At 50.8% G+C, this 12264-nt stretch overlaps 2 protein-coding genes and 1 long non-coding RNA gene across 7 annotated transcripts in view; 1 reads left to right on the top strand and 2 right to left on the bottom strand.

The window, feature by feature from the left end:
* KLK9 (kallikrein related peptidase 9) overlaps positions 1-12264 on the bottom strand; it is a 19779-nt gene that overhangs the window by 3432 nt on the left and 4083 nt on the right. The gene's annotated exons all lie outside the window — the stretch shown is intronic.
* On the bottom strand, positions 83-9105 carry LOC131380879 (uncharacterized). 5 transcript variants are annotated; one of them, XR_009209146.1, is made up of 6 exons: positions 9006-9105; positions 7902-8028; positions 6379-6553; positions 1929-2058; positions 756-928; positions 83-447 (listed from the first exon to the last, which is right to left on the bottom strand). It is a non-coding gene; the product is annotated as an uncharacterized LOC131380879 (long non-coding RNA). The 5 variants fall into 5 exon arrangements; XR_009209143.1 differs by lacking the exon at positions 756-928; XR_009209145.1 differs by lacking the exon at positions 83-447 and having other exon boundaries at positions 662-928; positions 6356-6553.
* KLK5 (kallikrein related peptidase 5) lies at positions 9178-10763 on the top strand (the record flags this gene model as incomplete). Its single annotated transcript, XM_032171470.2, has 3 exons — positions 9178-9449; positions 10210-10466; positions 10552-10763. Coding segments are annotated over 3 exons (741 nt in total), but the record flags the coding sequence as incomplete, so codon positions are not given.

Raw genomic sequence — 12264 nt, 5'->3', positions numbered from 1 at the left:
GTCCCCTTCCTCCTTCTCATCCTTCGTCTTCGTCTTCATCTTCTTCTTTTCTCTCTCTCTCCATCTGTCTCTACACCTCTGCCTCTCTCCACACCTCTCAGTCTCCATTCTTCAATTGTTTCTCTTTCTTGCTCTCTATGTTCCTCTGCATCTTGGCATTCCTATCTCTGTGTCTTTGAGTCTCTTTATTCTCTCTCTAACATTCTCTTTCTGTGCTTTTGTGTGTCTTACTGTCTCTCTCTGTCTCTCTGTCCCTGAGTCTTTCTCTCCATCTTTCAGTAAGTATCTCTGTCCCTTTCTACCCCCCCGCCCCCCACACACACACACACACAGTCTCTGGGTTTCTATCTGTATCTGACTTTCTCCCTCTTTCCTGCAGGGTGATTCTGGGGGTCCGCTGGTATGTGGAGACCACCTCCGAGGCCTTGTGTCATGGGGTAACATCCCCTGTGGATCAAAGGAGAAGCCAGGAGTCTACACCAACGTCTGCAGATACACGAACTGGATCCAAAAAACCATTCAGGCCAAGTGACCCTGACATGTGACATCCACCTCCCGACCTACCACCCCACTGGCTGGTTCCAGAACGTCTCTCACCTAGACCTTGCCTCCCCTCCCCTCCTGCCCAGCTCTGACCCTGATGCTTAATAAACGCAGCGACGTGAGGGCTCTAATTCTCCCTGGTTTTACCCCAGCTCCATCCTTGTATCACTGGGGAGGATGTGATGAGTGAGGACTCGGGTCCTTGGTCTTACCCCCGCCACTAAGAGAATACAGGAAAATCCCTTCTAGGCCTCTCCTCTCCCGGACCCTTCCACACGTTTGATTTCTTCCTGCAGGGTCCCAGCCGCATGTCTGGAATCCCAGCTCCACCGCTTACTATCGGTGTCCCCTTGGGATGTACCTTTCTTCACTGTAGATTTCTCACCTGTAAAATGAAGATAAAGATGATACAGTCTCCGTAAGGCAGTGGCTGTTGGAAAGATTTAAGGTTTCACACCTATGACATACACAGAATAGCACCTGGACCACCATGCACTCAATAAAGAATGAATTTTATTATGAGTGAGGCTTTTTGCTTTGATTTGACTTCCACCTTTCTGAAATCTGGATATTCTCAGTTCTCCTTCACAGCCCAATTTGATTTTTCTTCCCCTTCAGGAAGGCACTCTTGATGCCTCCACCTTGTGCTAGACCTCAAAGATAGCTCTTGCCCCTACATTTTTTTTTTCCCTCCCCAAGATGAAGTCTTGCTCTGTCACCCAGGCTGGAGTGCAGTGACATCATCTCAGTTCACTGCAACCTCCACCTCCCGGGTTCAAGCGATCCTCCTCCCTCAGCCTCCCGAGTAGCTGGGATTACAGGCATGTGCCACCACGCCCAGCTAATTTTTGTATTTTTAGTAGAGGCGGGGTGTCACCATGTTGGCCAGGCTGGTCTCGAACTCCTGACCTCATGATCCACCCACCTAGGCCTCCCAAAGTGCTGGGATTACAGGTGTGAGCCACCACGCCCAGCCTAAACTTTTGTCACAGCAAAACCAGGAAGGTGGGAGGGTAGGAAGACCGCCATGCATGGGTAACGGTGATGGGAGAGGAGGCCAGGGATCAGATCCCCAAGGATCTTAGATGCCAGCGTGAGAGGCTGGAACCTTCTCCTGAGGGCAGTGGGGAGCCATGGAAAGTCTGTGAGCTGGGGCAGCCCTAGGGCCATGTGCAGGATGAACCAGAGGGGAGACACTGGAGGCTGGGGCTGGGGAGGAGGTTGAGGTGATGGTGCAGGGAGACAAGATGAGGGTTGAGGTGGGGCTGGGCCTGGGAGGGTTGGAAAGGAAGGCTGGATATGAGTTCACCCTTTGGAGAAGTTCGGGTGGGTGGCATTCTCACAGAAGGAACAACATGTAGAAAATCCTGGGGGTGTGAGGACACCTGTGAATCGTCCTGGATGGTGGAGGCTGGGGTTTGAGGTGGGAGAAATGAATGACGTGGCTGGAAATGTAGGTCAGCGGAAGATGATGCCACTGAGCGCCAGGCAGAAGTTGGACCTGATCCCGAGGGCCTGGAGAAAAGGAAGGATGTGGTCAGATCTGGGCTTTAGAAAGACCCTATGATCTTTGTCTTAAGAATCAAAGAAATGCAACATTCTATCATGGGGACGTGATGGAAGGAAGTGGCTGACTTTGTGAGTTGATGGAATTATGAAGTCATGTGAATGACCTGGGCCCCCGCTGAGCAACCTTCTCCAGAAAAGCCGTGAAATTCACCAGGGTCACCAAGAGGAACCCAGCCAGTGACGGTCCAGACCAAAATCAGCTGCAGTTAATCGAGAGAAAATTGGCTTTCTTTTTTTCTTTTTGAGACGGAGTCTCAGAGTCTCACTCTGTCGCCCAGGGTGGAGTGCAATGGCACGATCTTGGCTCACTGCAACCTCTGCCTCCCGGGCTCAAGCAATTCTCCTGCCTCAACCTCCCGAGTAGCTGGGATTACAGCTGTGTACCAGCACACCCAGTTAATTTTTTTTTTTTTTGTTATTATGTTTTCCATTCTTTTTTTTAGTAGAGACAGGGTTTCACCATGTTGACCAGGCTGGTCTCAAAGTCCCGACCTCAAGTGATCCATGCATCTCAGACTCCCAAAATGTTGGGATGGCAGGCGTGAGCCATTCAGTAAGAAATTGACTTTCTGAATGGATAATAAGAATAATGATAGTCATGGCAACAATAATAATAATAATTTAAAATATACTTATTAGCACTTGCCAGGTACTATTCTAAGTGCCTTACATATATTAACTCATTTGATCCTCATTGCCAGCCTGTGAGGTGGATACTGTTATTGTTCCCATTTTACAGACACGGAAACCAAGGCACAGAGGGGGTCCATGGTGTGATAAAAGTCTCACAGCTAGTAGGTGGCTGCACCAGAATTTAAATGCTAGGGGCTGGTGCCAGTTTGGGCTCCTAACCACTCTTCTGTACTGAAGTCTTCTTATAATTCTGAGATGTTTTGGAATTGAGCATTAAAATGTTTAGACATCCAACCCTTCTTATGAATTTTATGTTTTTGAAGCAGAATCTCTATACTTTTGGTATTTTAGGAGCTTGTGTGTCTAAGAGAATTTCACCTGTTATAGGGAAAGCCTTGTGACTTCAGCTTTAAATGTGTAATAATTGAGCTGTGATTTTTTAAGCTGGAGTTAATGCCAAGTTAATATCCAGCATTGGGATATCTGAAAGAACGCAACATGGGTCATATTTATGAGTGTAATACACTCAGATGTACAAACTCACTTCAATGCTTTGGAAGTGGTGCCTAAAAATCAAGGGACTTCCAGAAGAGATTGAATGTGTTGGTTTTAGAAATGTAGTTTAAAATGTCTGAAGGTGTTTAATTAACTTAGTTTGTGAATAGGACCAAGCATTATTATGAGGACGCCATAGGCCGGGCGCGGTGGCTCACACCTGTAATCCTAGCGCTTTGGGAGGCTGAGGCGAGCGGATCACCAGGTCAGGAGATGGAGACCATCCTGGCTAACACGGTGAAACCCTGTCTCTACTAAAAATACGAAAATGTAATTAGCCGGTGTGCTTCCTGTAGTCCCAGCTACGCGGGAGGGAGGCTGAGACAGGAGAATCGTTTGAACCCAGGAGGCGGAGGTTGCCGTGAGCCGAGATCGCACCACTGCACTCCAGCCTGGGTGACAGAGTGAGACTCCATCTCAAAAAATATATAAATAAATAAAAATAAAAGCAACTGGTGTGTAAAAGAAGCAAAGAAAAAAAAGATTTATCTAGACCAAAATGGGTTGCAAACAACTTAAAAGACTAAGGAAGAAATAGGTCGCTGGTTTTGTCACTTTATTTATTTATTTATTTATTTTGAGATGGAGTTTCGCTCTTGTCACCCAGGCTGGAGTGCAGTGGTGTGATCTCAGCTCACTCCAACCTCCATCTCCCAAGTTCAAGTGATTCTCCTGCCTCAGCCTCCGGAGTAGCTGGGATTACAGGCATCCGCCACCATGCCTGGCTAATTTTTGTATTTTTAGTAGAGACAGGGTTTCACCATGTTGGCCAGGCTGGTCTCGAACTCCTGACCTCAGGTGATCTGCCCAGCTTGGCCTCCCAAAGTGCTGGGATTACAGGGGTGAGGCACTGCGCCCGGCCACGGTTTTGTCACTTTAATGAATGAAATATTAATTCTCATAATCAAAATAAACCTCAGAATAGGTTTTTGTTATTTTGGGTTTTTGGTTTTTTTCCTGTGCAGTAAAACCAGTCTTGAGCGCTCTACAATCTCCCCTTAAAAGAATTATAGATGTGAGCAACACAGCTCAGTTGTTTTTTTGCCCTCAAGGAATGAGGGCTCGAAGAAGGCAGCGTCTTCAGGCGTCTTTGTCATTTGATTGTGCACGGACAGCTGTGTCTGGCACATAACAGATGAATGTTTCATTAGCTCTTACTTCCTAGTGAGGACAGAGACAAGGAGACATGAAGACAGATGCAAGGAGCTGGCAGCAGATGGAAAGAAAAGCTGGCGTAGAGACGAGGTCAGGAGAGGTGGCCTCAGATTGCTCAGGAGTGGGGAGGGAGAAGCCACCTTTCGGGTTCCCCACCCAATGCCCATTTCCCAAGCCGTCTGCCCCTTTCCCGGCCTCTTGATCTGTTTTCCCGTCAACAAGTAGCCCTGCCCAACTCTCTCACCCATGCCTGGCCACACCAGCCGGGTCATGGCACCTGTGGATTCCCAGACTGGGTCCCTGCCTCTTTGTGCTCCATGGCCTGGGCCCAGAGTGAAGGCAAGAGAAGGAGTTGAGGTCTCCTCCTCCAAAGCGGCTTGAGTCTCCCCTGCCCAAAATGCAGGGAGAGGGAGGCAGAAAGACAGGGAAGGAGGAAGGGGTGGGGAAGAGAGAGAGAAAGAGAATAATAATAACACAGACAGAACACACAGAGAGCCTGGGACACAGGGACACACAGAGTCAGAGAGAAAAGAGAAGATGAGAAAGACACAAAGGGAGACACAGAGGTGTAAAGAAAGAGAGATTAACAGACAGTCCCAAGTACCTGCAAAGGGGCAGAAGCACAGTTTTCAGGGTGGTGTCTATGATCATCCTCTTGATTATGGTGATGATGTGACAAGTACCTAAAGCCATCAGACTCTACCCTTTAAATATGCAGTTTGGGCCAGGCACGGAGGCTCGTGCTTATAATTCCAGCACCTTGGGAGGCAGAGGCAGGTGAATCACTTGAGGCCAGGAGTTCGAGACCAGCCTGGCCAACATGGTGAAACCCTGTCTCTTCCAAAAAAAAAAAAAAAAAATCAGCCGGGCGTCGTGGGGCACATCTGTAATCCTAGCTACTCTGGAGGCTGAGGCGCGACAGTCACTTGAACCCTAGAGGTGGAGGTTGCAGTGGGCCGAGATCGCATCACTGCCCTCCAGCCTGGGCAACAGAGCAAGACTCTGTCTCAAATAAATAAATAAACAAACAAACAAACAAGCCGTTTGTTGTACCTTAGTTATACCTAAAAAAAATGCTGTCAACAAATAGAGCAGAAGTGAAATAAAGGAAAATAAATGGGCTGAGAACTTTAAGGTATATTTGACAAATCATTCAGAACCTTTAAAAAAGAAAGAATCACAGAGGCATAGAAAGACAGAGAGGAACAGGGAGACAGAAACACTTGTGGCCCAAGGAGAAAAAAACAAGGCTCCTAAGACAGACAGGAGGAGAGAGAGAGAGAGAGAGACAGAAGACACAGACAGAAAAAGACACAGAAAGAGAGACAGAGAGACAGACAGGCAAGAGGGAGGCAGAGAAAGACCGAGGGGTGGATACAGAGAGACACGAGATATTGAGAGAGACTCAGAAAGATAGCCGAGGGAGAACCACAGAGAGATGGAAGAAGACTCTGAAAAAAAAACAGAGACAAAGATGGAAAGAGGAGTATCAAGGGGGAACAGCAGTGGTGGAATGAGCAAAATGCAGAGAAGAAAGCAAGCAATCCAGGTGCCAAGAATAGTGACCCAGAGTTGGTGAGAAGCCAGATCCTTCAGGCTGGGGGAGGCAAGGAAGGGGCTGGCCTGGCTTCCAGAGACCCCTCCCCATTCTCCAGGCCAGGGAGGTAGGGAGTGACATTCGGGACTGGGTGGGGGGTGCTCTGGGGGTGGAGATGGGGGGAGCAGGAGGAGCTATTGCTAAGGCCCGATAGGCGCCTCATTGCCCGGGAATGCGCCCCAGGGAGCAGTGGGTGGTTATAACTCAGGCCCGGTGCCCAGAGCCCAGGAGGAGGCGGTGGCCAGGAAGACACAGGCCTGAGAAGTCCGCAGCTGAGCTGGGAGAAAATCCCCCACCCCCTACCTGGGGGACAGGGCAGGTGAGACCTGGGGAGGGTGGCTCAGCAGGCAGGGAAGGAGAGGCGTCTGTGCGTCCTGCACCCACATCTTTCTCTGTCCCCTCCTTGCCCTGTCTGGAGGCTGCTAGACTCCTATCTTCTGAATTCCATAGTGCCTGGGTATCAGCGCAGCGCTGATGGTGGCCCGTCCTTGTGGTTCCTCTCTACCTGGGGAAATAAGGTAGGGGAGGAAGGGGAAGTGGGTTAAGGGCTCCCCGGATCGCCTGGGCCTCCCAACCCTCTGCCATCCCCCATCCAGGTGCAGCAGCCATGGCTACAGCAAGACCCCCCTGGATGTGGGTGCTCTGTGCTCTGATCACAGCCTTGCTTCTGGGGGTCACAGGTAACCAGAACTCCGGGGTGGGAGGGGTGTGGGATTGGGAGGACTGTCTCTGCAGCACTAGAGTGCCTGTCCCCCGGGGAACTGTGTGAGCCTGGGCATGACTCCCGGACTGGGTGAATGTGAGTCTCTGTCTGTATTTGTGCTTGTGAGATTGTATGTGGCCCTGTGACTGCCACGGTGTGTGTCGCGGAGGGGGATGCCTTTTCCCATATCAAGTGACTGTGCAGCAGGTAGCACTGACCCTTTGAGGCTGTATGTGTGGTTTTGTGATTGTGTGTGCATTTAAGATTGTGTGTGGCTCCACAGCTATGTGGGTGAATGCATGTAGCACTGGGAGTGTTTACTGTGTGTGGTGACTTTGCATTGTATATGACTGCAGGTATCTGCAGTTCCTGTCCCTGAGATCCCGGGATTGTGTGCAATAAAAGTGGTCATCACCGTGGAAAGGTGTGACTGTGTGCTTGCAGGTGATTATGTGATTGTGGCTGAGTGTGACATTATGGATGCCTATATTTGTGACCGTGCGACTACCTGAAGCTCTATGTAGGGGTGACTGTATGTGACCGTGTGTGTCTGTGTGAGGCCGTGTAAATGCTACTGTATGTGTGATGCTGCAGCTGTGTGTCTGGAGTTTCTGTCTCTGCCTGGAGGGATAGAAGGTGCAGGGGTGGCTGTCTCTGGGAGATGGGTGCTAGGTGACTGACTTGCAGTGTGTGCCTGTGTGCGGAAGAGTATGTGGCAGTCTGAACATCTGTGCACACACGGCATCTGTGCGTGGCACTGAGACACTGTGGATGAGGGTGTGCGATCCCGCAAGGCTGCCCAGGAGCGTGTGTACCTAGTGAGCACGTGTACCCGGAGACAGAGCTGTACTGTTGGCTGCACCTGTGGAGGCAACGCGTGCCTGTCTACAGAACTGCGTGCGTGCTTGGCTGTTACTGCTGTTGTGTGCGTGGTTCTTGGGGTGAGTTCTTGAATGATGGTGGTGCCAGGGCCATCAGCGAGGGTAAGAACCAGGCCGGGCGCAGTGGCTCACGCCTGTAATCCCAGCCCTTTGGGAGGCCGAGACGGGCGGATCACCTGAGGTCGGTAGATCGAGGCCAGCCTGACCAACATGGAGAAACCCCGTCTCTATTAAAAATACAAAAAATTAGCCAGTGTGGTGGCACGTGCCTGTAATCCCAGCTACTCGGGAGACCGGGGCAGGAAAATCTCTCGAACCCGGGAGGTGGAGGTTGCGGTGAGCCGAGATCACGCCATTGCACTCCAGCCTGGGCAACAAGAGCGAAACTTCCTCTAGAAAAAAAAAAAAAAGGGTAAGAATCAGTGAATGGGCACGGGAGGACTGATGATGGAGTGGGGCATGTATGTAGTCTGTAGGTCTGTGTGTGAGAGGAGGGGATTGACAGGATTGAGAAGGCATGTTTTCATCTGAGAATTCAGAAACCTAGGCCTGCTCTTCCCCTCCACGTGGCCCCCTAAGCTGAGCCCTTCTTTCCTGGTCCTGCCTTCGGAACCCTAGCTCCGCCCATGAGCTCTGACCCCACCTCCTTTCCTCAACCACGCCCCTAGGCCAGACCCTAGTCGACCCCGCCTCAGGCCACACCCCTTTGGGCCAGGCTCCGCCCCCCTATTCTGTGGGTACCTTCTAGAACCCCCTTCAAAGTCAGAGTTTTGTTTTTTTTTTTTTGGAGACAGTCTTGCTCTTTCTCCCAGGCTGGAGTGCAGTGGCGTGATCTCAGCTCACTGCAACCTCTGCCTCCCGGGTTTAAGTGATTCTCATGCCTCCACCTCCTGAGTAGCTGGGATTACAGGCGCGCGCCATCACGCCTGGCTAATTTTTGTATTTTTAGTAGAGACGGGGTTTCACCTTGTTGGCCAGGCTGGTCTCGACTCCCAACCTCAGGTGATCCGCCCACCTCGGCCTCCCAGAGTGCTGGGGTTAACAGGCGTGAGCCACTGTGCCCAGCCCGAAGTCAGAGCTCTTTAGAGGAGACTCTAACATGTAACCCTGGCCTTGGCCCTAACCAAGTCAGTTCCAAACCCCTTCCTGCCTCCAGCCCTGACCCCACTCACTGAGGCCTGACCCCACTTCTTGAGACCAGTTCCATCCCTAAAGCCCTGGTCTCCCTCCCATCCCCAGGCTCCAGTCCCCACAGCTTTGGCTGTACCCCTGAGCTTGTCCAGGAATCCTGTACCCAATTTTACCCTCCCATTTAGTTCTAGCCAATTCCAGGAATCTGTGAGGTCCAGTTAGAGTCCAGTAACCCTACCTGAGCCTGGCTTCTGTCCTTGAGCTTAAGCCTGGTCTTGAGCGGTGCCACTCTTATTCTCCAGGCCCCGCCCCCTCAGCAGGTCAGACACCCACCCTCTAGCTGGTCCGGCCTCTTGAGTCTGAGACCCACCCGCAGCCCAAGCCCCGCCTCTGAGTCCCGCCCAACCCATTTTCCGTTCCCAGAGCGTGTTCTCGCCAACAATGTTTCCTGTGACCACCCCTCTAACACCGTTCCCTTTGGGAGCAACCAGGACCTGGGAGCTGGAGCCGGAGAAGACGCCGGGTCGGATGACAGCAGCAGCCGCATCATCAATGGGTCCGACTGCGATAAGCACACCCAGCCGTGGCAGGCTGCGCTGTTGCTAAGACCCAACCAGCTCTACTGCGGGGCGGTGCTGGTGCATCCACAGTGGCTGCTCACGGCCGCCCACTGCAGGAAGAAGTGAGTGAGAGTTCCAAGAGGAGGGCTGGTGAGGACCGGGAAGTGGGGGTGGGGGGCATGGAGGTGAGGGCTAGTGGGGACGGGGAAGTGGGGTTGGGGGGTCATAGAGGTGAGGGCTCGTGGGGACGGGGAAGTGGGGTTGGGGGGCATGGAGGTGAGGGCTGGCGGGGGCGGGTTGGGGATGTGGGAACAGGAGGAGGTCGAGTTGGGGATAGGACTAAGGATGGAGTTTTGCGGGGGAGCGAGGTGGGAGGATGAGGTTGGAGAGGGGAGAGTGTTGTGGTAGGGAATGGGAAGGAGCTAAGGATGGGTTGGATTTGGGGTTAGGAGCGTATATTTGTTGCATGGTTTGGGTTGGAGGTGGAATTGGGATTGGCTTTAGAATTGGGGGTGGGTGAAAATCGGGCTGGAGTGGAAATGAAGATGGCATGGAGATAGGGTCGGGATTGGGAACAGATATAGAATTAAGGATGGGGATTGGAGTTTCGGGTGGGGTTGGAGATGGTTGGATTTGGGCTCGAGAATGCATATGGTGATGGCTTCTGGGTAGGGAAAGAATTAGGGTTGGGAATGGGATGGGTTTGGAATTGTGATTGGGATGGGGACAGGCATGGGATTGGAGACCAAGACGGAGCTGAGGATGGTTTGGGGACTGGGGGTGGGGATGGGGATGGGGCTGGGGCTGGGTGTGGGGTTGGGATTGGTGTTGGACGTGGAGATAGAGATCAGGGTTGGTGGTGACCTGCCTCATCTTCCTCAGAGTTTTCAGAGTCCGTCTCGGCCACTACTCCCTGTCACCAGTTTATGAATCTGGGCAGCAGATGTTCCAGGGAATCAAATCCATCCCCCACCCCGGCTACTCCCACCCTGGCCACTCTAACGACCTCATGCTCATCAAACTGAACAGAAGAATTCGTTCCACTAAAGATGTCAGACCCATCAACGTCTCCTCTCATTGTCCCTCTGCTGGGACAAAGTGCTTGGTATCTGGCTGGGGGACAACCAAGAGCCCCCAAGGTGAGTGTCCAGGTTCTTCTTGATACCGACCCGTCTCTGCTCCCTTCCATCTTTCTCCACCTCTCATTGTGTTCCTGTTTGACAGTGCACTTCCCTAAGGTCCTCCAGTGCTTGAATATCAGCGTGCTAAGTCAGAAAAGGTGCGAGGATGCCTACCCGAGACAGATAGATGACACCATGTTCTGTGCCGGTGACAAAGCAGGTAGAGACTCCTGCCAGGTGAGGACACCTCTCTCTTTATTCAGCAGATACACACTGAGTGCCAACTCGATAACATGGAGCGTTGCCAACTTCTGAGGATCCAGCACTCGCCAAGACTGTCAGGACCCCTGTTCTCACAGAGCTCGTACCCGGGAGTAGTGGTGTTTCGTAGGAATGATGCTGAGCTGCTTATGTCATTTCCAATTTTCTAGTAGCCACATTAAAACAAGTAAGAAATGCCGGGCGCGGTGGCTCACGCCTGTAATCCCAGCACTTTGGGAGGCCGAGGCGGGTGGATCGCTAGGTCAAGAGATGGAGACCATTCTGGCTAACACGGCAAAACCCCATCTCTACTAAAAATACAAAAAATTAGCCGGGCATGGTGGCGGGCGCCTGTAGTCCCAGCTGCTGGAGAGGCTGAGGCAGGAGAATGGTGTGAACCCGGGAGGCGGAGCTTGCAGTGAGCCGAGATCGCGCCACTGTACTCCAGCCTGGGCGACAGAGTGAGACTGTCTCAAAAAAAAAAAAAAAGAAAGCACATCTCATTTCGAATGGTGGCATTTAAAACCATTTAGCCTTTCTGTAGGCAAAGTTAGTATCTTGTTTTTCCAGACCTCAAGGTGTTTTTTTGTTTGTTTGTTTTTTCATACCGGTGTGTGGTCTGGGTGTGGCCACTAAAAGCTACAAGCAAGAAATAATAACAACTACAACAATACTAATAGTATAAAAATAATAGCATCTGGCTAATTGCTGGACACCGTTTTAAGTGATTTGCATGCCTCAACTCATTAACTCATTTACCTGTTATTATTGGCCATATTTTACAGACAAGGAGCCAAGGCTCAGAGCAGTTAACTAACAGCCTCTCAAAAGAAACTCTGCAGAGATGTTAAATTTAAAAAATAATGAGAGAAATTAAACCACAAGAAAGTTGAAATTTAGAGGTCCAGGCAGCTAAGCTTCTTTGCCTTGAAACAGTGTCTGCTACTGGGAAAAAGGCAAGTCTTGGCTTTCCTAATAATTGATACCAGGACTCTGTAATTCATATTTTGCATGCATATAAGTAAGAAATGAAGCCCGGTGCAATGGCACATGCCTGTAATCCCAGCGCTCTGGGAGACTGAAGTGAGAAGGTCACTTGAGCTCAGGAGTTCAAGACCAGCCTGGGCAACTAAAACTAAAAAAAAAAAAAAAAAAATACTAATTGTTTTTATTTTAGTAGATTTTATTCATACCACTTACATCATTATTGTAGTATATATACATATTTATTTCTTTTCTTTTCTTTTATTTATTTATTTATTTATTTATTTTTATTTTTTATTTTTTTTGAGACGGAGTCTCGCTCTGTCACCCAGGCTGGAGTGCAGTGGCGCAATCTTGGCTCACTGCACGCTCCGCCTCCCAGGTTCACGCCATTCTCCTGCCTCAGCCTCTCCGAGTAGCTGGGACTACAGGCGCCCGCCACCACGCCCGGCTAATTTTTTGTATTTTTAGTAGAGACGGGGTTTCACCATGGTCTCGATCTCCTGACCTCGTGATCCGCCCGCCTCGGCCTCCCAAAGTGCTGGGATTACAAGCGTGAGCCACCACGCCC

The sequence above is a fragment of the Hylobates moloch genome, unplaced genomic scaffold (assembly GCF_009828535.3).
Source record: "Hylobates moloch isolate HMO894 unplaced genomic scaffold, HMol_V3 SCAFFOLD_12, whole genome shotgun sequence".
Lineage (NCBI taxonomy): Eukaryota > Metazoa > Chordata > Mammalia > Primates > Hylobatidae > Hylobates > Hylobates moloch.
This window is presented reverse-complemented; position numbering and strand designations above follow the sequence as displayed.